The 21,731-nt window shown below is 39.5% G+C and overlaps 1 protein-coding gene across 1 annotated transcript in view; it reads left to right on the top strand.

The window, feature by feature from the left end:
• Positions 1 to 21,731, top strand: part of ADGRV1 (adhesion G protein-coupled receptor V1) — a 729,252-nt gene that overhangs the window by 323,229 nt on the left and 384,292 nt on the right. Inside the window, exon 83 of the mRNA XM_066273806.1 lies at positions 4,052 to 4,152. Coding sequence (XP_066129903.1) covers positions 4,052 to 4,152 — 101 coding nt within the window. The remainder of the gene's footprint in view (positions 1 to 4,051; positions 4,153 to 21,731) is intronic.

The raw sequence follows: 21,731 nt of genomic DNA on the forward strand, positions 1-21,731 counted from the left end.
GTGTCAGAATAAATTTAATTTTGTCATATGTATTTCATTTAATTACCATAAAAGCATGCTTGGACTTTATATTTTTTTCTTTAATAGTTGACTTAATTATTATAACATATTTCTCAGAAATTTGTATATAGTGTGCCTACAATTATTTGTAGGATTTTAAATGCACCACAACCTCAAAAAGTTTGAGAACCACTGCCCTAATACATAGAACCTGTGTACACTAAGGTGTTTCATATTAACTTTTGTTCAACCTAGAAAACTTTTCAGGCTTGGCAAGTATATGTATTTTTCTTCCCTTAGCTTGTTAGTAGCAGTAACCAAGAGGCATTGTGCTGAGGGGAGAGAATATGGGAATCAATAGAGATCAGAAAAAAATAGTAGAAAAAGTGCCAGCTGCAGCTAGCATGGGGTGGGAAAGTATTAAACAACTAGTAGGCTACTTGACCAGGCAGTGGCGCAGTGGATAGAGTGTTGGCCTGGGACACAGTGGGCCCAGGCTCAAAGCCCCAAGGTTGCCAGCTTGAGCATGGGCTCATCTAGCTTGAGCATGGTGTCGCTGGCTTTAGCATAAGATCTTATAAATGACCCCATGGTCACTGGCTTGAGCAAGGGGTCAGGGATTTGGCTGTAGCCTCCTCTATTGAGGCACATGCGAAAGCAATCAGTGAACAACTAAGGTGCCGCAACGAAGAATTGATTCTTCTCATCTTCCCCCTTCCTGTCTGTCTGTCCCTATCTGTTCCTCTCCCTGTCTCTCTCTCTTTGTATCTGTCTCCCATAAAAAAAGCAAACACACACAAATAGGCTAACCGGCTCATTATTGATTTAATTATATATAGTAATAATTTGATTTTGTACAGATTTATCTGTAGAAAAACAGATAAGTAGTTAGATACAAAATTTATAATTGGTTTACAAAAATTTTGATAGGAAAAATATTAATATTTGGCTTAAGGAGAGGACAAACTTCAGTAGTTTGGAAAGTATACTTTATTACTGAGTTATACAAAACAAGATGTTTACTATGTAGGCATATTCACATACAAACATAATATTGTACATATGTTTATGCACATGCAAACAGTCAAATATTGTATAGATAGGTAAGAATTTTTGGTCTAGCTTGACAATAGCAAAAGACTCTTACCTGTTCTTTAGACTTTTTCATGTATCAAATATGATCAGTATTACCATTTTGTTAAGGGTATTTTATCTTCCCTTTCACTTTCAACTCATACAGAAAGTTGTATGTGTTAGTAAACTAATTAATTTTTCTTTTCCAACTGAGTCTGTAACCTACATAGTGTTAGAAAAAAAGGAAAGGTAAATTATTCAGTTAGCCAAGGAATCAATTTTTTTAAAAAACTTTGAGTACATCTTTATGGTAATAACTGAATATTTTAGTTTATTTTATATACTTCATATTTTAAAAAATTTACTTATTTTTATATCATTTTGTGCCCTGTTATTTATGTATTTATATTAAGGGAATTTAAACTAAAAATTGTTAACAATTTAAGAACAGATATAAATTTAAATTACAACTATTATGCAGCATCAGATAAAATAAAAGATAAATACTTAGCATATAATGCCTTAGAAACTTGGTAACTTAAGTATTTATTTCTTTACAGCTATGGTATTAAATATATTTCCTCCGGCCAGTGGAGGGTAGGGCGCGGCCTACTTGAGAGTAACCGCCGTACAGTACAGGTGCAGGCTGTAGAATCTAGTCTATTTTCCTGCCTTTAGCTTTGAATTCTGGTCTGCCACCAGGTGTCATGCTAGCATGTTAATTGAAGCTTAATATACTTAATTAAAGATTCCCAAGCTGGTCCAGTTTAACTGTACTAAATTTATAGAAAATGGGCATATATTGGAATATTACCAAGTGAAGGGTAAAGGCCATGAATAAAAAAGTTGACTGGTGTGCATTTCTCCTTTGCCCAGCACTAAATCCCTTTATTTGACATTGTTACCGTCTACAACAGTAAACTTAAAGTAAAGCATATATTTGCAATCACACGGCTTATAATGAAATAAAAACTTGAAAGACCTTTGTTTTTTTTTTTTTTTTTTCATTTTTCTGAAGCTGGAAACAGAGAGAGACAGCCAGACAGACTCCCGCATGCGCCCGACCGGGATCCACCCGGTACGCCCACCAGGGGCGACGCTCTGCCCACCAGGGGGCGATGCTCTGCCCATCCTGGGCGTCGCCATTTTGCGACCAGAGCCACTCTAGCGCCTGGGGCAGAGGCCACAGAGCCATCCCCAGCGCCCGCGCCATCTTTGCTCCAACGGAGCCTTGGCTGCGGGAGGGGAAGAGAGAGACAGAGAGGGAAAGTGCTGCGGAGGGGTGGAGAAGCAAATGGGAGCTTCTCCTGTGTGCCCTGGCCGGAATCGAACCCGGGTCCTCCGCATGCTAGGCCGACGCTCTACCGCTGAGCCAACCGGCCAGGGCTGAAAGACCTTTTAAGTCTCTTTTCCACACATGTGCACACTCAACTGAAAACTTGAGTTTACACTAGCTTTTTTCATCCGAGGAGATTCAGGGTACATGAATAAATTGATAGCATCAGCCTCAATAGTTTGTAGACCACGTAGGTAAAGGTGCGAAATCAGGCATGCCCCTGCAGTTTCTGAATACACTGCGTCCCTGAGTGGGTGGCTTTTGGAGGAAACCCCAGGACTTGCACACCTGTCTCAGAACACCCCATGGCAGCCTGCCGAAACATGGATCACTCCAGATGTCTTGGCCAACTTTCTAGGCCAAAAGCGTCGACTAATGCAGAGCCTCACTTTTTACATGGAAGTTGATCTACCCTCCCACCCTATTAACATCTAAACATATTGAAAGTTTTTCCCAAAAGGAGTTATGAGAGGCACTTCTGTGCAGAAAACCAGACCACATGGCATGCAAAGTACATGGCAAAGCAGCATACATATGTCACTTATGTTTGAATAATTCCTAGACAAAACAACCGTACAGAGGATGACAGTGGAGTAAAAACTTAAGTGGCCTGACCTGTGGTGGCGCAGTGGATGGGGCATCAACCTGGAAATGCTGAGGTCGCCGGTTCAAAACCCTGGGCTTGCCTGGTCAAGGCACATATGGGAATTGATGCTTCCAGCTCCTCCCCCCTTCTCTCTGTTTCTCTCTCTCCCTCTCTCTCTCCTCTCCAAAAATGAATAAATAAAATTTTAAAAAAAAGAAAAAAAAAAAACTTAAGTGGAAGCATTACTATATGCTGCACATTTAAATTTGAAAAGACAGGAAATATTTTAAAAATATGTATACATTCTGCATTTGAAGACCTGGCATTAAAAGAAATTTATATAACTTGCAAGACAAAAGATTTGTGGATTAATGCCTAGGTTCTCATTGTCCCCATGAAATAGTGTAATAGTTAAATATAGTAGACTTAAGAAAATAAAATAAATTTTCTCCACCCCACTTAGAAATGGAGATGTTTAAGTTAAAGTCATCTTAGGGGAAAGGAACACATTATGTTTCTGGTTTTTAGCACCCAGTAGCATAAAGTTACTTTTAAAATTCATAAGCACCACTGTTGTGATTACATAACTATTCTTAGTAGATAAAAGGGCTAATTACCAAACCTGAGTTTTGGTAGAACCATTCACAGTTTCAGGCCTCACCTCTCTAATTAAAATCTATTTAGCCAACCCACTTGGTCTTAGACAGTTGGATTGGAATATGGTTCTTTTCTTAAACAGTAAAACTTGTCTAATGGAAACAACACCAAATGCTTAATGAAATTGTTATTCTGCTTAATTTGTGAATTTTTTTTTTAAGTTGGGAAAAGGACACATAGATATTTGAAAGTTAAAGTTAACCTTTGGGTTTAATTGATGTATGAAGATTTTATATGTCATGCAAAATGGAGTAAATTAAAATTGCAACATAATCGCCCCCAGAGACTGTGCGGCAGAGGCAGGCTGCAGGCCTGTGGTGCTCATCCCTCCAAAGCTTTTTCCTGTGCGGTTTGTTCGTGGATTATAAACCCACACATGGACCTTTTTGTTCCTACAGGTCTCTGCCTGGCTGTTCTTTCCCATGTCTTCTGCGCCAGATATTCCATGTTTGCAGCAAAGCTTCTGACTCACATGATGGCAGGCAGCTTAGGCACCCAGGTAGGCGGGCCCTGGAACTGCCGGCTTCCATGAAATGCGCACGTTTCTGTTCTCTGACCCTTGAACTGAATGTTTAAGTAAAGAGTACTTTCAAGTTACTCAAAATCATTGTGTTTAGTTTTGTATTGGAGGAGGATGGAGGGAGGAGAGTGGTAAACAGAAATGATAGTATTGGGCCTAAAATGTGGATTTGTGGGCCCTGGCCGGTTGGCTCAGCGGTAGAGCGTCGGCCTGGCGTGCGGGGGACCCGGGTTCGATTCCCGGCCAGGGCACATAGGAGAAATGCCCATTTGCTTCTCCACCCCCCACCCCCTCCTTCCTCTCTGTCTCTCTCTTCCCCTCCCACAGCCAAGGCTCCATTGGAGCAAAGATGGCTCGGGCGCTGGGGATGGCTCCTTGGCCTCTGCCCCAGGCGCTAGAGTGGCTCTGGTCGCAACACAGCAACGCCCCGGAGGGGCAGAGCATCACCCCCTGGTGGGCAGAGCTTCGCCCCTGGTGGGCTTGCTGGGTGGATCCCGGTCGGGCGCATGCGGGAGTCTGTCTGACTGTCTCTCCCTGTTTCCAGCTTCAGAAAAATACAAAAAAAAAAAAAAAAAGTGGATTTGTGAACTTTCTGTAGGAAAGTGCCTTAATATCATTGCTTATAAAAAAATACCTGCTGCTTATCACAAAGTATTGAATCATCAATTTCTATGTGCTACATATACATATTAAAATTAGCATACTTAATCTGTTTGATTAAAATATACTGTTACAAATTACTTTTATGGAGGGCATTAAGATGTATATTTTAAAATATCTGGACAGTATATTTTATTTTTTGAAAAATTGTTTAGGGATCTGTGGCAGAAAAAATAGCATGAAAAACATCAAGCCATTCATTAGCATGCAGTTTAAAGCACAGAAAGCAGATAAAAGATTAAATTACTTTTCTGTCCATGAGGTACTTACAGTCCAGAACAGGAGTCAGGAACCTTTGAACGCCACATATCTTAAAATGTAATTCCGTGAGAGCCATACAACGACCCGTATACGTTACGCATTATCCAATGAAAATTTGGTGTTGTCCCAGAGGACAGCTGTGATTGGCTTCAACCACCCGCAACCATGAACATGAGCGGTAGGAAATGAATGGATTGTAATACATGAGAATGTTTTATATTTTTAACGTTATTTTTTTTCTTAAAGATTTGTCTGTGAGCCAGATGCAGCCATCAAAAGAACCACATCTGGCTCGCGAGCCATAGGTTCCCGACCCCTGGTCTAGAAAGTAGACATACATATAAATAACTGTAAGTCAGTGTGATAAGCATAAATATACACCATTTGCAAATTACTCTGTGAATATAGATGTGGACTTACGTCATTTCTCTAGGAAGATCAAGGAAGTCTTCATAGAGGAGCAGGTGTTATTTGAGCTGGTTCAGTTTGTTGATAAGGGGAAAGATGGGCATAGAGGTTTGTAAAAGAAAGAAGTGAGGGAAGGGCGTAGTTACTTCTACTGCAAGGCTGTAATTACAGATCCAGACAGTAAGAGTACACCATATTATGTTATTGAGAAAACTGTGCAGTCTTTTTTATGAAGTAAAATTTCCTTCTTTCTGGGTGGGTGGGGGCACTTCTAGAGTGTAGAAAATGCTGGTGCTTGATTTGGTGCTGATTATATGCAAGTGTTCAATTTAGATAAATTTATTGTGCTGTACACTTATGATTTGTACACTATCTTTTAGAATTCTAACTGCATTTTATTGAACTCCAACAGAACTTTAAAAAGTAATACCAGTGGAGGAGTGGAGATATAAAATGGAAAATTATCTGGAACATTGGAATTCTTTTCTCTCTCCCTCTCTTTCTCTTTTTTTGTCCCAGGAGTGAAAATGACTTGTGTAATTTTCATAACTCTATTTTTTGGTAAAAATTAAGTGTTGATTCCAAGCAGAGGAGCCCAGACTGCTTTTTTAAAGTACTTATGAACTATGGGAGGTAATAGCTTTACCAAAGGGGGTCTTGCATTGAATTTGGCAAGACTGTTTATATTGCCATGGTAACTATCTTGGCCATCTGATCTTGCCTTTGCTTCTTGTCTGTAAGATCTTAGAAAACCTGACTTCCATAATTAGAGTTTACTTGGCCATATTCACCACCCACTCTGGTGATTTTTTGGCAGCTGAATTTGTACAAGTCTTAATTATAGAACTACAGACGGCTCTTTAGTGTCCCGGTGGACAAATTTGCTCATGTCTAGGGATATGAAAGAAAGACTCAGGATTTATATGTTGGCACTTTGCCTTTTGATTCACATTGCACTTCATATTAATTCTGGAGAAAATGGTTAGTTAAATACCATTTTTAAGTATATTGTTAAAATAGATGGAGCATGTAGCATGAGAAGTCTTATAATTTCTGACTTTCAACATGAAATACAGTACAGATACTCTTAATAGTTTTCTTTTCAGCAGGGAGAATGACTGTATTGTTGATGGAAAAGCACTGTTTCCTCCCGAGTTTTTTTATCTACTTTGATTTTTAAAATATCCTCTTGATTAAAGAGAATCATCATCATCCTTAAGACCTTATAGCAAAGACTTTTAAAACCTCCTTAGGCTGTCCAGAGAAAGAAAGAAAGCTGGCTGCAGGAGCTTGGGCCACACTTTCCGAATTTTAATATCATGTCTGTATCTCCAGTTAGAGTCTCACAAACAGGGGTATTCCAGTTTCAGCCATGGAGCTCTAATTTGGGATCCTCCATCAGCATTAAGTTGACACCCTTAGATTTTAAATTTCCTCTATAGAAGTCTTCAAAAATATAGGTTTCACCTGTGATTTTTTTTTTGGGGGGGGGGTGGCTGAAAGAGTGAAACTTTTCTAGTTGACCTAGGGTATCTTAGTGTGAATTCTTTGCAGACAGGTTTCAAACCTTTATTGCTGACCTAGGACTAAGTTGAATGACTTCTGTGGGAAAGGGAAGAATGGAAATATGATGGTCTCTGACTTCCTTTCAAAGTAGTGAGTCGACCTTAGTGAGTCAGTAGTGAGGTAATCAGAAATGAGCTCCTCTGGCTGTAATTCTCTACTTCTAGAAATGTATCTACAATAGATGTCCATAGTTTATTATATGTATCCATAAATGGAGGAATATAGATAAGAATCTAAAGAGCATTCTTGCTTTAAAAATGAAAAGTTCTACTTTAATCTGAAGTTTGTTATTCTAGCATCTTTAAGAATCATTTCCTATAAATGGCCAGCAGGTGGCAGTGTAAGATTCTCTTTTTGCACAACTAGTTTCAGTCTCTAGCAAAAATGGAGTTCAGTAGAAAAAAGAGATGTTTTCACAGTTCTTTCTCTGGCTAGAGAGCATTCTTCTGCAACACAGTAACTGCACATTTTTGGTGTCCTACCTTTCCCTTTTTATCCCCTTGGTTCGCAGTTGCACTAGTGAATCTATGAGGTTTATAAGAAAGCCTGTACATCACTGGCTTGAGATATATCTTTTATCATTTATAGTTCAATTGAGGGCTATAAAATTATTTTTATTATATTTATGCTGTTATAAGCTTTTAGGAGTGTGTTACAGAAAAGTGGGTTTACTGACTATCACAGTTAGAAGTTTGCGATAACTTTCAGAATTGTTTATTTTAAAAGTATGTATTTTTGTTCAGTGCCAAGTTAGTATTTCTCACTTATCTAGGAGAAAATGGTTAAGTGGCAAGAAATTGTGAGACCATTTATTTCAAGTTTGAAGTGAAAAACAGCAAACAAATTTTCATGGCATTGGGGGATATTTCTCGGAAGAACATCTAATTATATCTGTGGAATTTTTATCTTAGAATCACATTGCCAACCCATGTGTGCCTGATAAGAGTGGTAAACAACTGGGACAAAGGACACGTTTGCAGTTCAGGGTTCTCGGTTCTGGGGGTTCTGTCAGGAAAAGCAGTTCCCCAAATCTAAAAAAAGAACAGAAGTTTCCTCATAGAAAACATGATGATAAGATAGAACTGTATTTACTCTGATGAATAAACTTAACCAGGGTGAAATATTTGTTTTTCTTTTTTCCCCTTCTGTCTTTGTTTTTTGTATGGCTTTAAGCACAATTTCTGAAACTAAAGAGCAAATTTGTATAGGAAAAAAAGTGTATGTGAAAATGCTTAAATTTACCATCCTGCCTGTACATCATCTGAATTCAGATGACACTGAATAACTGAAAATTGGAAATACTTAAATATAAATTTGTGGCAGCCATTGGATATGCATGAGTTTTAGCTATAAAGGCGTTTGCTTCAAAACGGGACAGGGAGTTGCCTTCAAATCAAAGAACTGGTTTCTGGAATTTAGCAAAAGTTGAGCAGTTGGTATCTTGTCAGGTTTCTCATTCTGCGATATTTGGGGATGTCATTTTGTTCCCCAGGTAGGACCCTGTTCAGGTACTCCAGCTTTAACCTGCAGGGTATGTCCTTCTAGCTGTGAATATCTAGCATTTCTGAGACTCTTTAAGAATTATTGACAGAATGTGCCGGAAGCCAGGTGCCATGTGTGACCTTCCAAATATTGGCTCTTACTGGTTTTTCTTCCTGCGTCTTTCACTATCTCGTTGAAACTGCCAACTCTAAAAAGCTGTGGTGTGTAGCATTGGAGAACATGTATCTAATAAGCATATTTGTATGGATTGAAGCAGTAAGCAGTAAGGTGAGAACTGTAAAATGTTTATGAATTAGGAGACTTGTCATTAGTTGGAAGTTTTGATTAATCACTTTTAAACTTGAGTATTCTTTATTATTTCTGCGTTTTACCTTTAAAAGAAAAGTATTTAAGAGTTTAAGTACAAGGATCAACATTGGATCTTGCTTGGAGAACTGGAAACTTGAACAACCCAAAGGGTGTTTACCCAGTACAGCATTTGTGGTAATATGGTAGTGCCGTGTAAATGGCGTAGGGAAGTGTTAACTGGACTTGGAGGTAGGCCTCCTGTTAAGATGCAGATACTGACTCGGGGAAATCTGGGCGTCTTTCTGGATCCTGCTTCTAAGGGGAGTAGTTCAGCTATATTATGACTGAGCACATCTCTGGTTGTCGTTGCTGCCACTGCTGCTGGTGGTATTGTTATTATTATTACTAAACTCATACTCTAAAACTACTTTCCTTACTATAAGAAATATTTAAGAAATTATGTTAATTAAATTTTTCTTTCTTTTCAATGAATTTATTTGGGTGGCACTGGTTAATAAAATGATAAGGTTTCAGGTATACACTCTGTAATATATCATCTGTACATTGTACTGTGTGTTGGTTACCATTCTAAGCCATTTTACTTTCATGTAAGGCACCATTGCCTTTGGAACTGCTTGCAAACGTCTGTCTCCTTTCTGGGGGGAAAGTTCCCTCCAGCGCTGGGGAAAGGACAGGTCCTTGGACAAGTGAACAATGTCCAGTTCAGAGTAAAGACTAGGCTTCTGTTTTGTTCTTATAGTATTTCATACTTTTCAGAACTTCTCAGTGTTGCTTTTGGACATAAAATAAACCACTAAAAAGAACATATAATGAGCTCTGCACCCCCAAATTCCCTCTTTATTATAAAGAACTGGGAGTGCTCCACTTTAATGGTATTAAGTATACTACAAGGCTTTTACTTTTATTTTTGAACAAAACAATCTGAGGTATTTAATTATCTCTTCGTGTAAAGATTAATCTGGTGAACATAACTAAAGAGCATTCTGCACACAGATATGAATATGCACTGAAGTTGAACTTATTAAATTATTTGACTCTAATTAGGTGTTCATCAGGGTGGCCAAACTATTATCACATTCCTGACTATGAATGCCCATCCAGTCATCCAGTAAAGAAATTAAAACAAAAAGTTAATCAAAACCTACTTATCCCAGGTGCAGATCAGCACTCATCCAAGAACTCAACCACTCTCACCCCATCAACCGCATGCAAAACTTGGAGTTGTGCAATGGGAGATGCCAAGCGAGATAAGCTCCATGGAGTATGTAAATGAGTCTAAAACAGAAAGCTCATGACAAGAACTGGGTGTTCTGTAACCAGATGGTCTCTATTTCTCTGATATACCAGGTGGTACCACAAAGCCGTGGATGGGGCCTCAGCTTCAGAGGCTCCATGGAGCTATTGGAATCTGAGCTGGTGGTTGAAGGATATGATATGTAAGACTTGAAAACTTAAAATGTGGCACATTCCGGGCAGGGAAGAGTACAAGAATAAGAGCAGGGATGGCACAGGAGCCTGGGGACGTGGGTGAGGCCTACATGTCTGCGTGGAGAAATAGGGTCGCTGCTCCAGGGGAGAGGCTGCGTATTGTCTGAACACCGTGCAGAGTCACTGGTGGAGTCAGCCCAGGAGGGTCCAGTAGGAAAGGAGTGTTTTTAAGGCTTTATCTGGCAATTAAGGGTTAATGAAAAATGGATTAAAGTAGATGAGAGGCTGGAATTAGGGAGATCAGTTTAGAGAGGCAGGGAAGGCAGCTTTTAGCATCACCTGATTATGGTGGGTTGTTAGCTTGGACAATAGTCATGGCAGTAAGAATACAAAGGAAGAAATAAGAACTAATAAACCTGTTTTGCTTTATAAAACTTTTACAGTTTCACTTTTTTTCTTTAAAGCAATAAAATTTGCCACATTGCAAATTTTATTTAATAAACATTAAAATAACAGTTATTAAACGTTATATTAGGTAGGTACTAATATTATTCCTATCTTACAGATGAGGAAATCAAAGCACAAAGAGTTTCAATTGCCCTGGGTCATACAGTGGTAAGTGACAGGACCGGTTTTGAACACAAGCACCCAGGTTCTAGTCCTCGCCTTTAACCACAATGCTATACCGCCTCACAAATCAGGAATCAATAAGATTTACTTGGCCACCAAAGGAGCTGGATGATTTCAAGGTGACTGAAATCAGGGGTTTCATTTGACTTGAAGAGAAAAGGCTGGAAGTTATATAGATGGAGGGGGAGACGTGCAGTTTTGGCCAACAGGGGGTTTAAAGTTTCTGCCCCACATTTAAGCTAGTGATTTAGATGTTAGTTACATAAACATAAAGGACCAGGCACTGGAAAACAAGTCCTTTAAGATAGATTGTGTAGAGAACCTAGGATTACAGAATACTCAGACTGATGGCCTTAGGGGCCTGCTTTATAGCACTGAACTAGGTGATTTGTGTGCATGGCCTTATTTACTCCTTATAACAACTACACGGGGTAGGTGCTGCCATCATTTCCATTTTGCAGATGGAAAAAATGGGACTGTGAGATACTCAGCTATCGGCCCTAACCTTAATAGATGTTGCAGCTGGAATAGGATCTGAACCCAAGTGTCTCTGGCTTTGAAACTTATGTGTTTAAAACACCGTGCCAGTTGGAATGAAAAGCATCATTAGAAACAAATAATTAAAGCATAGTGTTCTGAGGCCAAGGAATAAAAAAGATTATTGCCCAGGCCGGGTAGCTCAGTTGAATAGAATATTCTCCCAATAAGCCAGGGTTGTGGGTTTGATCTCTGCTCAGGGCACATAGAAGAATCAGCCAATGGATGCATAAATAAGTTGAACAACAAATCAATGTTTCTCCCTCTTTCTCTCTATCTCTGTCTGCCACTCTCCCCTGCACTCCTTCTTTCTTCCTTCCTCTCTCTAAAATCAATTTAAAAATCACTTTTCAGATGGAAGGATTTAGCATCAGTGAGAGATTGTTAGTCCTCTCATTTGGCAAGAACAAAGTCTCTGGAAACTTTGGAGAGAAAGGATAAAAATGAAACATAAAACATTCAGGAGGAAATGGCAGAGGCTGTTTCAGACCACACCTGAGAAAACTTTGGCATGGAAGAGGGGACAGTGAAGGACGCAGGAAGAAGGACAGCCCTGGGGCCTCTGATCATTAAAAGCTTGCAGGACCTTGAGCTACACTCCTAGTCTCCCCCCCCCCCACCCCCCGTATTTTCCTTCTCAGGACAGAGAGCTTGCTGTAGAAGTTTGCTAAAAGAGTTTTAGGTCCACATTTTGATTTGTATTTTTTGATTACTTTGAAATTTTTTATGCCTAATGCAAGTGGCATCCTGCTAATGTGCCTAACCTAATCATGTTATATGTAGAAGAATATGAAATCTCTGGTCTGAGCTCCCCCCCCCATTTCTTAAATACGTATTTCTTTGATGACCATACATTTTTGGTGTTTTTTTTTCCTTTGGTGTTGCTATTATTAAATTTTATGTAAACTTGCAATCAATTGTGAGGTAAATTTTTGACTAGTGATTATCAAGGAATTGTATAATCCCTCTACAACCAAAAATATTGTTATGAGAGTCACAAGTATTTGCTTTGAGGAATTAAGGCAATAATGGTATTCAAGATGGAGTGAAACTGAATATTGATCAAAATATTGAATTTAAAAAGAAACAATGGATTTTGGTTTTGCTTTCTTAAGTATACATTTTTTATATATTATATATTTATTCTTAAAATATTTTAAGATAAAATCCAGCTCCTTTTTTTTAGACAAGCTTTCAATCCTCAGCTCCACATAGTCTGTTCCTGCTAAATTGAAAATAAGTGGACACTGAAGATACGAAAATAGTACCATGGTCATACTACTGGGAAGTTCAAACTTTCCCAAGTGCTGAAGTAGCAGAGCAACAGAAGGAGTGAGTAATATTCTGAATGAGGCTACAGTGACATTATCGTGTTTGCAACACGGCTTTGTTACCAGGAAAATTTGTGAGGCAGATCCAGACTTTACCAGAAAATACTGGTTTGGAATCTTTTATTATGGCTGGCCTCAAAAACATAAACTATCCTTGACTTTTTAAAGACTTCTTTTGATGATGCTAACAAGGGAAAATCAGCATGTGAAAAAGCTTTTCCCGAATATTTAATGATAGCTCTAAAGAGTTTCACTTAACAAATGTGGACTGTAGGGGAAAGTCCCAGGTTTGGAATTGGAAGGACAAATGGGGTAATATCCCGGAGCTGCATGGGAAAAATCATTGGGAAAATAAGTAGAATGCCTGCCTTGCAATGTTGTTGAGAGGATAATACATCATGTTTAATTGAGAGGATAATAGATCGTGTTCAAAAATCTCAAAACACAGGGAGGGATGGGGGCAGAGGAGGAGGGCAAGGATGATTCCTGCAGCCCCTTGGGTTCTGCTGAGTCAGACGCCTCCTACTGCCTTCTGGAAGGAACTGAGATGACAGTCCTCTCAGCCTCACCCTTTTCACATAGTCCGCTCTCTCCTGCCTGTCACCATTCCTCTCTCACTCTACTGTCCCAGAAAGGCTCTTCTGTTTGTCCACATTATCTGTAGATACCACAGCAATGTTGCTTTGTTTATATTTTCAAATGGGATTTTCTCCCAATTTTGAGTATTTTCTAAGCTTGTGTCTTTATTGCTTTTGTCGAATCATTAGAACTTTAATAACTGGGAATATACATACAGTATTTATAAATTTACACCTATTTATATATATATAGATACTTTTATTTATATACACATATAGAGTGAGGCAAAGAAGATTTACAATTATGAGTATGCAAAACATAGAATTTATTCTTGTATTAGTATTTTTAATTATTGTATTATTTTTATAGGAATAACTATAAACCTACTTTTGCCCCACCCTGTATACACCTATTAAAAAAACCCCAACTATGTGTGCATATGTACACATATGTGGTGTGAATTTGTACATGTGTGTATATTTGAAATTTGAAATAAGTGTATATTCACAGAGGCATTAATTAATGAAACACCCGTATAATATGCACCTGACCTGACAGCAGTCTGTGAGATAATCAGTATTATTATTACTGCCCCTGTATTGCATATGAGAAATCAGAAACCTCAAAAGGTTACATTACTTGACCACATCAAGTAGCCTGTCGACTCCAAGCCTTCGTCTGCCTGTCCTCTCCTCTGTGAGGACAGCTCACACCCCCGTGGTGAGGTTTCCCTCCGCTCCCATCCAGCAGTACAGCATGGGCTCTTGCAGAAGTTTTTAAACAACTTTGTTGTGATATAATTCATACAGGCTACATTCAACCCATTTAAATTGTACAATTCAGTGACCTTTAGTGTACACACACCCTCCCACGCACATACTGTTGTGTACCATCACAATAATGTTATGTAGTTATTTTTTCTAGCTTTATATGGGTGTAGTTGACATTTACTACTGTGTTGATCATGGTAGCAGGACACTTTTCAATCTCTTTTTTAGCTCTCTGATACCTTGTTTCCTTTTGTGAATCTTTTCAATGAGTGACTGTAAAGCCAGGAGCCACCATCGTGGCCATTCACATACAGGTTTGCATTAGATTCGGACAGTCGGTAATGAAACAGTGGAGCCAAGAACTGGTGGGCCATTAGCTTTAATCCTAGCTTGCACTTGGCGGGCAAGTAAAAACACACACTGGGCTCCAAAACCCACTCATTCAGCGCTCACAAAGCTACTGACTTATCCGAGTTTCCAAGAATCAAAGGTTTCTAGCTCACCAGCCTTATTCACCTTTGTTCCCCATCTCCTTCCTTCTCTCTGCACAAACTCTAAACAAACTGGCTTCTCACTCAGCACTCCATCATTTTGGCTGCTTCTCCTGGCCTCCTCCACGTGACCTCTCTCTGCTCTCCTCTCTGCTCTCTGTTCTAATGATAATCTCAGGAACCAAGAGAGCAAGCTCCCGTTCGGCCCCCATTTTATAGTGTAGGAATCAAAACCTTTAATCCAATATACAAAATAGGTAAGTCTCTAACACAAAGTCACTTATCTGAGGCATAATGGGATTGCACCACCCCACATCAAAAAGGGTGGGAAAGGCTTAGTCCTAAAACCAAGCCCCAGGCTACAAGGATCCTGCCTGCCCACAGCCCGCCCCCAACACACATTAATATCACCTGGGCCACAGGCCTCCCCATGGGCAGTGCCATCTTTAACAAAGTGAGCATAATATATTTTATCTGCCCCACAGTGATCCTTACAAAAGAGGATTTTATGTTTCCATGTACATCTGTAAGTGCCAAGAAGTCCTGTCTTGGAGAGTTTTAGATAATCGCTGTACCAGCCGAGTGTCTTATATTTAGGTGCCTATCTGCTAATCTTATCTTACGTTCCTGAGTGAAGAGACCATTCTGTAAATATCAGACCCTGGGCCAAATGTATATGAGGGCCACAGTGACAGCGGCTGTGGAAGTGCAGCTGCCTTTCTCAGAGACTCGTTGGCTGTGCGCGTCCAGAGCCACCTTTCTGGCACAGGCCCATTTGAGTCCTGTCTCTCAGGAACATAAACTCTGTGTTCTGCCAGGGATGGGGAGGAACTTGGTTTCAGGCTTTATATTTTGATTATAAAGGTGAATGTTATTGCCAAATTGAAACATTTACATGTCACATATCAACAACCAAGTACATTTCATAGCCAAGTTTTATCTGCAGAAGATGGCGTGTACAAGGATCTGATGAGACTTGGCAGCCTCAGACCTCACTCTAAGCCCTGTCCCAACCTAGTCTATGCCTTCGCCCTTATGGAATACAGGCATCAGTGTTAAATGAAAGTCAACCTCTGAGTTTATATCCTCATGTTTGCATGTCTTCAAACCTTTTAGTATGGATTTTCTTTTAAAATATGCAGAGTTAACCATATTTGGGAATGCATTATATCTCCCTGCTTCTAAACTGTATCCCCATTCTGTCCCCTTCTGTCAGTCTTGACTGTTGTCTAAGCCATCTGTCTTCTATAGTAACCTCCAAACTAGTCCCCATGGTTTTACTCTGACCCCTTCCTTTGTAATCGGTTCTCTTTTCAGCAAGCAGAGCAGACCTTTTACAGACTAAATCAACTCAAGGCACTCTCCCACCTAAAACCCTTCAGTGACTTGCTGTTGCAGATAGAGAGGACCTGCCTTCCATCCAGCAGTGCCCTGAGGGTCCTCCCCTCTGCCAGCTCTCATCTCTCCTCCTACCATCTCCACCTGCTCGCCCAGCACCCACAGTGGACACCGTTCAGTTCTTTAAACCTGCCACCTGGTCCTGGGCGCCAGTTAATCCCTCTGCCTGGACAGCTCTGCACCGTGTTCTGCTCATTTATATATTCATTCACCGATCCTTCATTCACTCTGTGCTCACATGTTGTCACCTTAGAAAATCCTGCTGTGGTAGCCCGCCTACTCTACAGTATCACATCACTGTTATATCATGTCGTATACTGATATCTGAAATCTCTTCTTCATTTTTTATATTCTGTCCCCTTCCTTAACCCCTGTCTACCTCCTAGAATGTAAACTCCTTTAGATCAGGAATCACTTGTTTTATTCGTTGGTGTGGTCTAGCACACAAAGCTTTTTGGAATGGACTAGACTAGATGTTTAGTAAAAACTGGTTAAAATAATAAGAAAAATAATGAGGTGAAAGGAAATTATAGGCTTGCTCCTAACAAACATTCTTCAGCAATTTAAAACTAACCTATCATCATTTACTTATTAAAAATAAGCTCTTCCTATATTTTCAATTTCTTAGCAAAAAATCATACTTTAGAAAGATATTCATTTTCTTAAAGAAGTGAAGTGTTGTAGTGTTCTACAACTTATAAGCAAATAGCATTATAAATCTTGGTTTATAATTTAAACATGTTCAAGTCAGAATTTTTTTCCAGGAAAATAGTTATAAAGAAAAGTTAAGATTTCAGGCCATTCCCCAAATCCTGCTTTACTCTCCATCTGCTTTATTATGGGCCCTTAACTGTATTTTGTAATTTTTCTTTGTGTTAAAACATATTCTGACTTCTGATTGGAAACTTCCAAGAAAACCTCTGCTGCTCCCAGAGCCTCTGTTCCATGGCTCTCCTTCCTTCAGACAACAAGGGCGCAGGACGGTGGTGGGCGGGGCAGGTGAGATGGACATAGAGGTGAGAGGCAACACTTCCTGAGTTTGGGTTGATGCTTTGACAAGTGAATTGGATAGCGAATGTGAAGGTTTCTGAAACTTAGACATACAGTGTGTCCGTAAAGTCATGGTGCACTTTTGACTGGTCACAGGAAAGCAACAAAAGATGATAGAAATGTGAAATCTGCACCAAATAAAAGGAAAAGCCTCCCAGTTTCTGTAGGATGAGGTGGCAGCATGTGCGCATGTGCAGATGATGACGTAACACCGTGTATACAGTGGAGCAGCCCACGGCCATGCCAGTCGAGATGTGGACGGTGCAGAGGAAAGTTCAGTGTGTTCTGTGGTTCGCTAAATTTGAATCCGTGACCAAAGTGCAACATGAATATCGGCGCATTTATAATGAAGCGCCACCACATAGGAGTAACATTACTCGGTGGGATAAGCAGTTGAAGGAAACCGGCAGTTTGGTGGAGAAACCCCATTCTGGTAGGCCATCAGTCAGTGACGAGTCTGTAGAGGCTATACGGGATAGCTACCTAAGGAGCCCTAAAAATTCTGTGCATGAGTCCACATCGAACTGCACTGAATAGGTATGAAACTGGGAGAGTTTTCCTTTTATTTGGTGCAGATTTCACATTTCTATCGTCTTTTGTTGCTTTCCTGTGACCGGTCAAAAGTGCACCATGACTTTGCAGACACACTGTAGTGTGTGGATAGAGATTTGGCTCTTAAAGCCCCTTTGTTAACTTTTTTATTGAGAAGCAAGGTTAGAGATGAGAGAAAAATTACTGTAGAATACAGAAAAAAGATTTCTTAATTAAAATCTTTTTATATTCCATAGAAATAACATTTTTTGTGTTAAGATTGAATAATAGACACTCAAGATAGACAATAAGTAATATTAATAGCTAATTCTAAGACATAGTTAACTAGTAAGTGTCTAGGGCACCCAAGTAATTAATATGGCCACTGAAATAAAGATATAAATAACAAGGTTGTAATATTCATAATATGTTGGCATTAGGGTATTTGTCTACACGTAATGAATAATCCTTCCATGTTTGGTCATGTGTATTATGATTAAAGCGCTGTTAGTTTCTGAGTTTGTTATATCTGACACCATTTGTTTTCATCTATGAGTACCTGAAAGCATTCATTACAGTGCCTGCTACTTTAAAGCAAGTGAGTAAACAAGATACAGCAATCACAAAACCCAATTTTCACCCCAAATTTTTGAGAATTAAAGTATCTGCATTTAAGGAATGTATTTTTTGTACATTGGAAATCTTGAAACTAAAAAGTGAAAGTGTTGGCCCTGGCCGGTTGGCTCAGTGGTAGAGCGACGGCCTGGCGTGCGGGGGACCCGGGTTCAATTCCCGGCCAGGGCACATAGGAGAAGCGCCCATTTGCTTCTCCACCCCTGCACCCCCTCCTTCCTCTCTGTCTCTCTCTTCCCCTCCCGCAGCCGAGGCTCCATTGGAGCAGAGATGGCCCGGGCGCTGGGATGGCTCCTTGGCCTCTGCCCCAGGCGCTGGAGTGGCTCTGGTCGCGGCAGAGCGATGCCCCAGAGGGGCAGAGCATCACCCCCTGGTGGGCAGAGCATCGCCCTAGGTGGGCGTGCCGGGGGATCCCGGTCGGGCGCATGCGGGAGTCTGTCTGACTGTCTCTCCCCGTTTCCAGCTTCAGAAAAGTGCAAAAAAAAAAAAAAAAAAAGTGAAAGTGTTTGGTTCTTTGTGTTTGCTTCTTTGAATCTGCCTAGAGAAGTGTTCAATAAATATTTGTTTTTGATGGCTGATATTATCAATTAAAATGATAGAAATAGAAATGTGTAGGGAGTGCTTACATAATTTCTTAATTCTGCAGAGGTACAAAGGCCAGAAGAATCTAAGAGAGTTACCCAAGGAAGTCAGAGCAGCTGGACTACCAATGTTTTAACTCGGGACTTGGTCATCATTACTCTTAACTCACTACGGCTTCGTGAGACCCCGTGAAAAGGGCCTTATACAAACAATCCATACTTGAGCAACCTTCAACTTTATGGATTCGGAATTGCTTTTTTGAAAATATTTGTCAGGGTTAATTATTGAAGACTCTTGTGTGAATATAGAAAGTCAGGTGAGGACAAGCAGGCCTGTCTTCCACCTCCTGTTTTCAGTATTAATCAGAGTAACAGAAAACTGTGCTTATTCCCTAGGTAACAAAAAAGAAAGAGGACCTTTTCTGAAATTCTTCTGGGAGCCTAATTTAAATTTATCTCCTTGTATATACAGTAGATGTTGCTTGTTTCCGTTCTGCAAGTATTTAGTGTCATATGTAATATGTCAGGCTCTTTGCTAGGAACTGCAGACAGAAAGAAAAATAGGACACCGTTTGGACCCTCAAGCAATTGTAGTTGACTAGTAATGGGATTAACGTGGACATGAATGAATACAATAGTGTTATAGTCATATGATAACAGTGTGTACAGCATACAGTGGGAACAAAACAAGTGAGTTATTATATCCAGGGTGAGGGGTGGGGTCAGGAAAATCTTTATAGCGATGAGAATGATTAAGCTGTCTTGAAAGATGAGAAGTCTTTACCAGGTGGAATCTACGTATAATTAAAGCACAGACATTAGTAAAGGCAGAGGAATGGGCCGTGTCTGGCAGGATTAGTGATGAAAAAGCATTGCTCTGCATTGGATTATATTCTGCTTATTTTTTCTTTCCAAGACATCAGGGACACTTTAATTGGTTAACCCTTTGAGTAGTGAGTTTTTTTCATGCTCTCTGACCCCTGGTAATTTTTTTGTTCTGCTTTGTTTTTTCAAAAAAATAAAACTAGTTCCAGTTCCAGTTTTATTAACTTAAAATCATGTTTGTTTGATAACCAACTTATGGAAACAAAAAGAACATACATTTGCCTTTTTAAAAATGTTGCCTTACACATGTACAATCAGTCGTACTCTGGATGGTCAGGAGGCACAAGGATTGCATGAACGTTCCTACTACTCAAAGGGTTAAAGGTTGATGATAAAAATGATTTCTGCCGCAGACTTGGAAGAGATGGAGAATAGTCACCACACTTGTGCAGACTGACATTTGGGGAAGTAAGAGGAAACTAGAACTTTTTACAGGTTTTTCTAGGATAAGAATTTGAGTGCCATAGATACATTCTTATGTCTCATGAGTGTTTTTCTTAGAAATGTTTTAAGTGGTCTAATCTAAAGAGGCCAGCATACCCAGTTCTGTATACTACTGCTCATAAAAACCAGGTCTCTACTCTGTAAGGTGTCACTAAGGTTTCAGCTTTTCTGTTTTGTTTTTTATTGATGCAGAGGTAATCTTTGAAACTGAGGCATTCATTATGCATTAAGATAAAAAGCTATTTTATATTTTAAAGACTAGTTCCTTAAAACAGCCTTCTAATGAGCTATTTATTATGAATTCAAATGAAGAAATAGGAAAAAAGGCTAATTGGGTTTAGAGTATATTTTTCAATGTTCCTTCAGATAAAATCTGCAATCATATGTTAAAGACCCATTAAGGCATAAATCAGTACAGCTATATATTTTGCAATATTTAAACATAAAAATATTAACGCTATATTTTATATGTTCATTATGTAAGCCCTAGTGACAAAATTCAGAATAAAAACCTAAATTGGAATTGTAATATCTGGAACTATAAACTGTTTAACTATAGGAAATATATCCTGTATATATTTTCCACGATTTTACTTTGTGAACTATTGAAATTATATTTTTGAGGTAAAGATAGAATTCAGAGCATAGAGAAATACAGTGAAAATGCCACAGGAAAATACTTGTGGTGGTGTTTAAAATTCAGCATGTGTAACTCTTTTTCTAAGTTATTAATAGGCTTGAGAACAACAACATAAGCAATTTCCCCTAAATAGAAGCAAGTCTGAGAAAATAGACTTCCGTCAAAAGTGGCTGCTGTTGGGGGAAGGGAAGCTGCATTCAAACAGTTTTGTGAGAAAATTACAGAGAGGAAGCAATTCAGTTTCACAGTCAGTCACTGATGTTTGATTTACTCTTTTTAGAGTTTACAAGTGGCTGCCAAGTTGTGTATAATACGCACTACCTAATCCTTGGAGGCCTTCTTTCAGCTGATGTCTACGTCAGTGGTGGCCATGAGAGAGGAAGTGACTTGAAGAAAAGATTGTTTACCACTTTGGTTAACATGGAATTAAAAGACCAAATTTAGTGGTGTAGAACACCATAGGAATGCTGTTTTGTTTAAATTATTATTTTATTATTATTTTTTTGAGACAGAGACAGAGAGAGGGACAGATAAGGACAGACAAGAAGGGAGAGAGATAAGAGGCATCAATTCTTCATTGCAGCTCCTTAAGTTCAGTGATTGCTTTTTCATATGTGCTTTGATGGGGGGAGGGGACTGCAGCTGAGCCAGTCACACCTTTCTCAAGCCAACAACCTTGGACTTCAAGCCAGCCACCTTTGGGCTCAAGCCAGCCACCTTTGCCTCAAGCCAGTGACCATGGGGTCAAGTCTAGGACTCCACACTCAAGCCGGCGACCCCATGCTCAAGCTGGTGAGCCACCAGTACTCAAGCCAGCGACCTTGAGATTTCAAACCTGGGTCCTTAGCATCCCAGCCAATGCAGTATTCATTGCAATGTGCCACCAGCTGGTCAGCCTCAATATCTCTTTTGTTTATAGTCAT

Source organism: Saccopteryx bilineata, chromosome 4 (assembly GCF_036850765.1).
Source record: "Saccopteryx bilineata isolate mSacBil1 chromosome 4, mSacBil1_pri_phased_curated, whole genome shotgun sequence".
Taxonomy (NCBI): Eukaryota; Metazoa; Chordata; class Mammalia; order Chiroptera; family Emballonuridae; genus Saccopteryx; species Saccopteryx bilineata.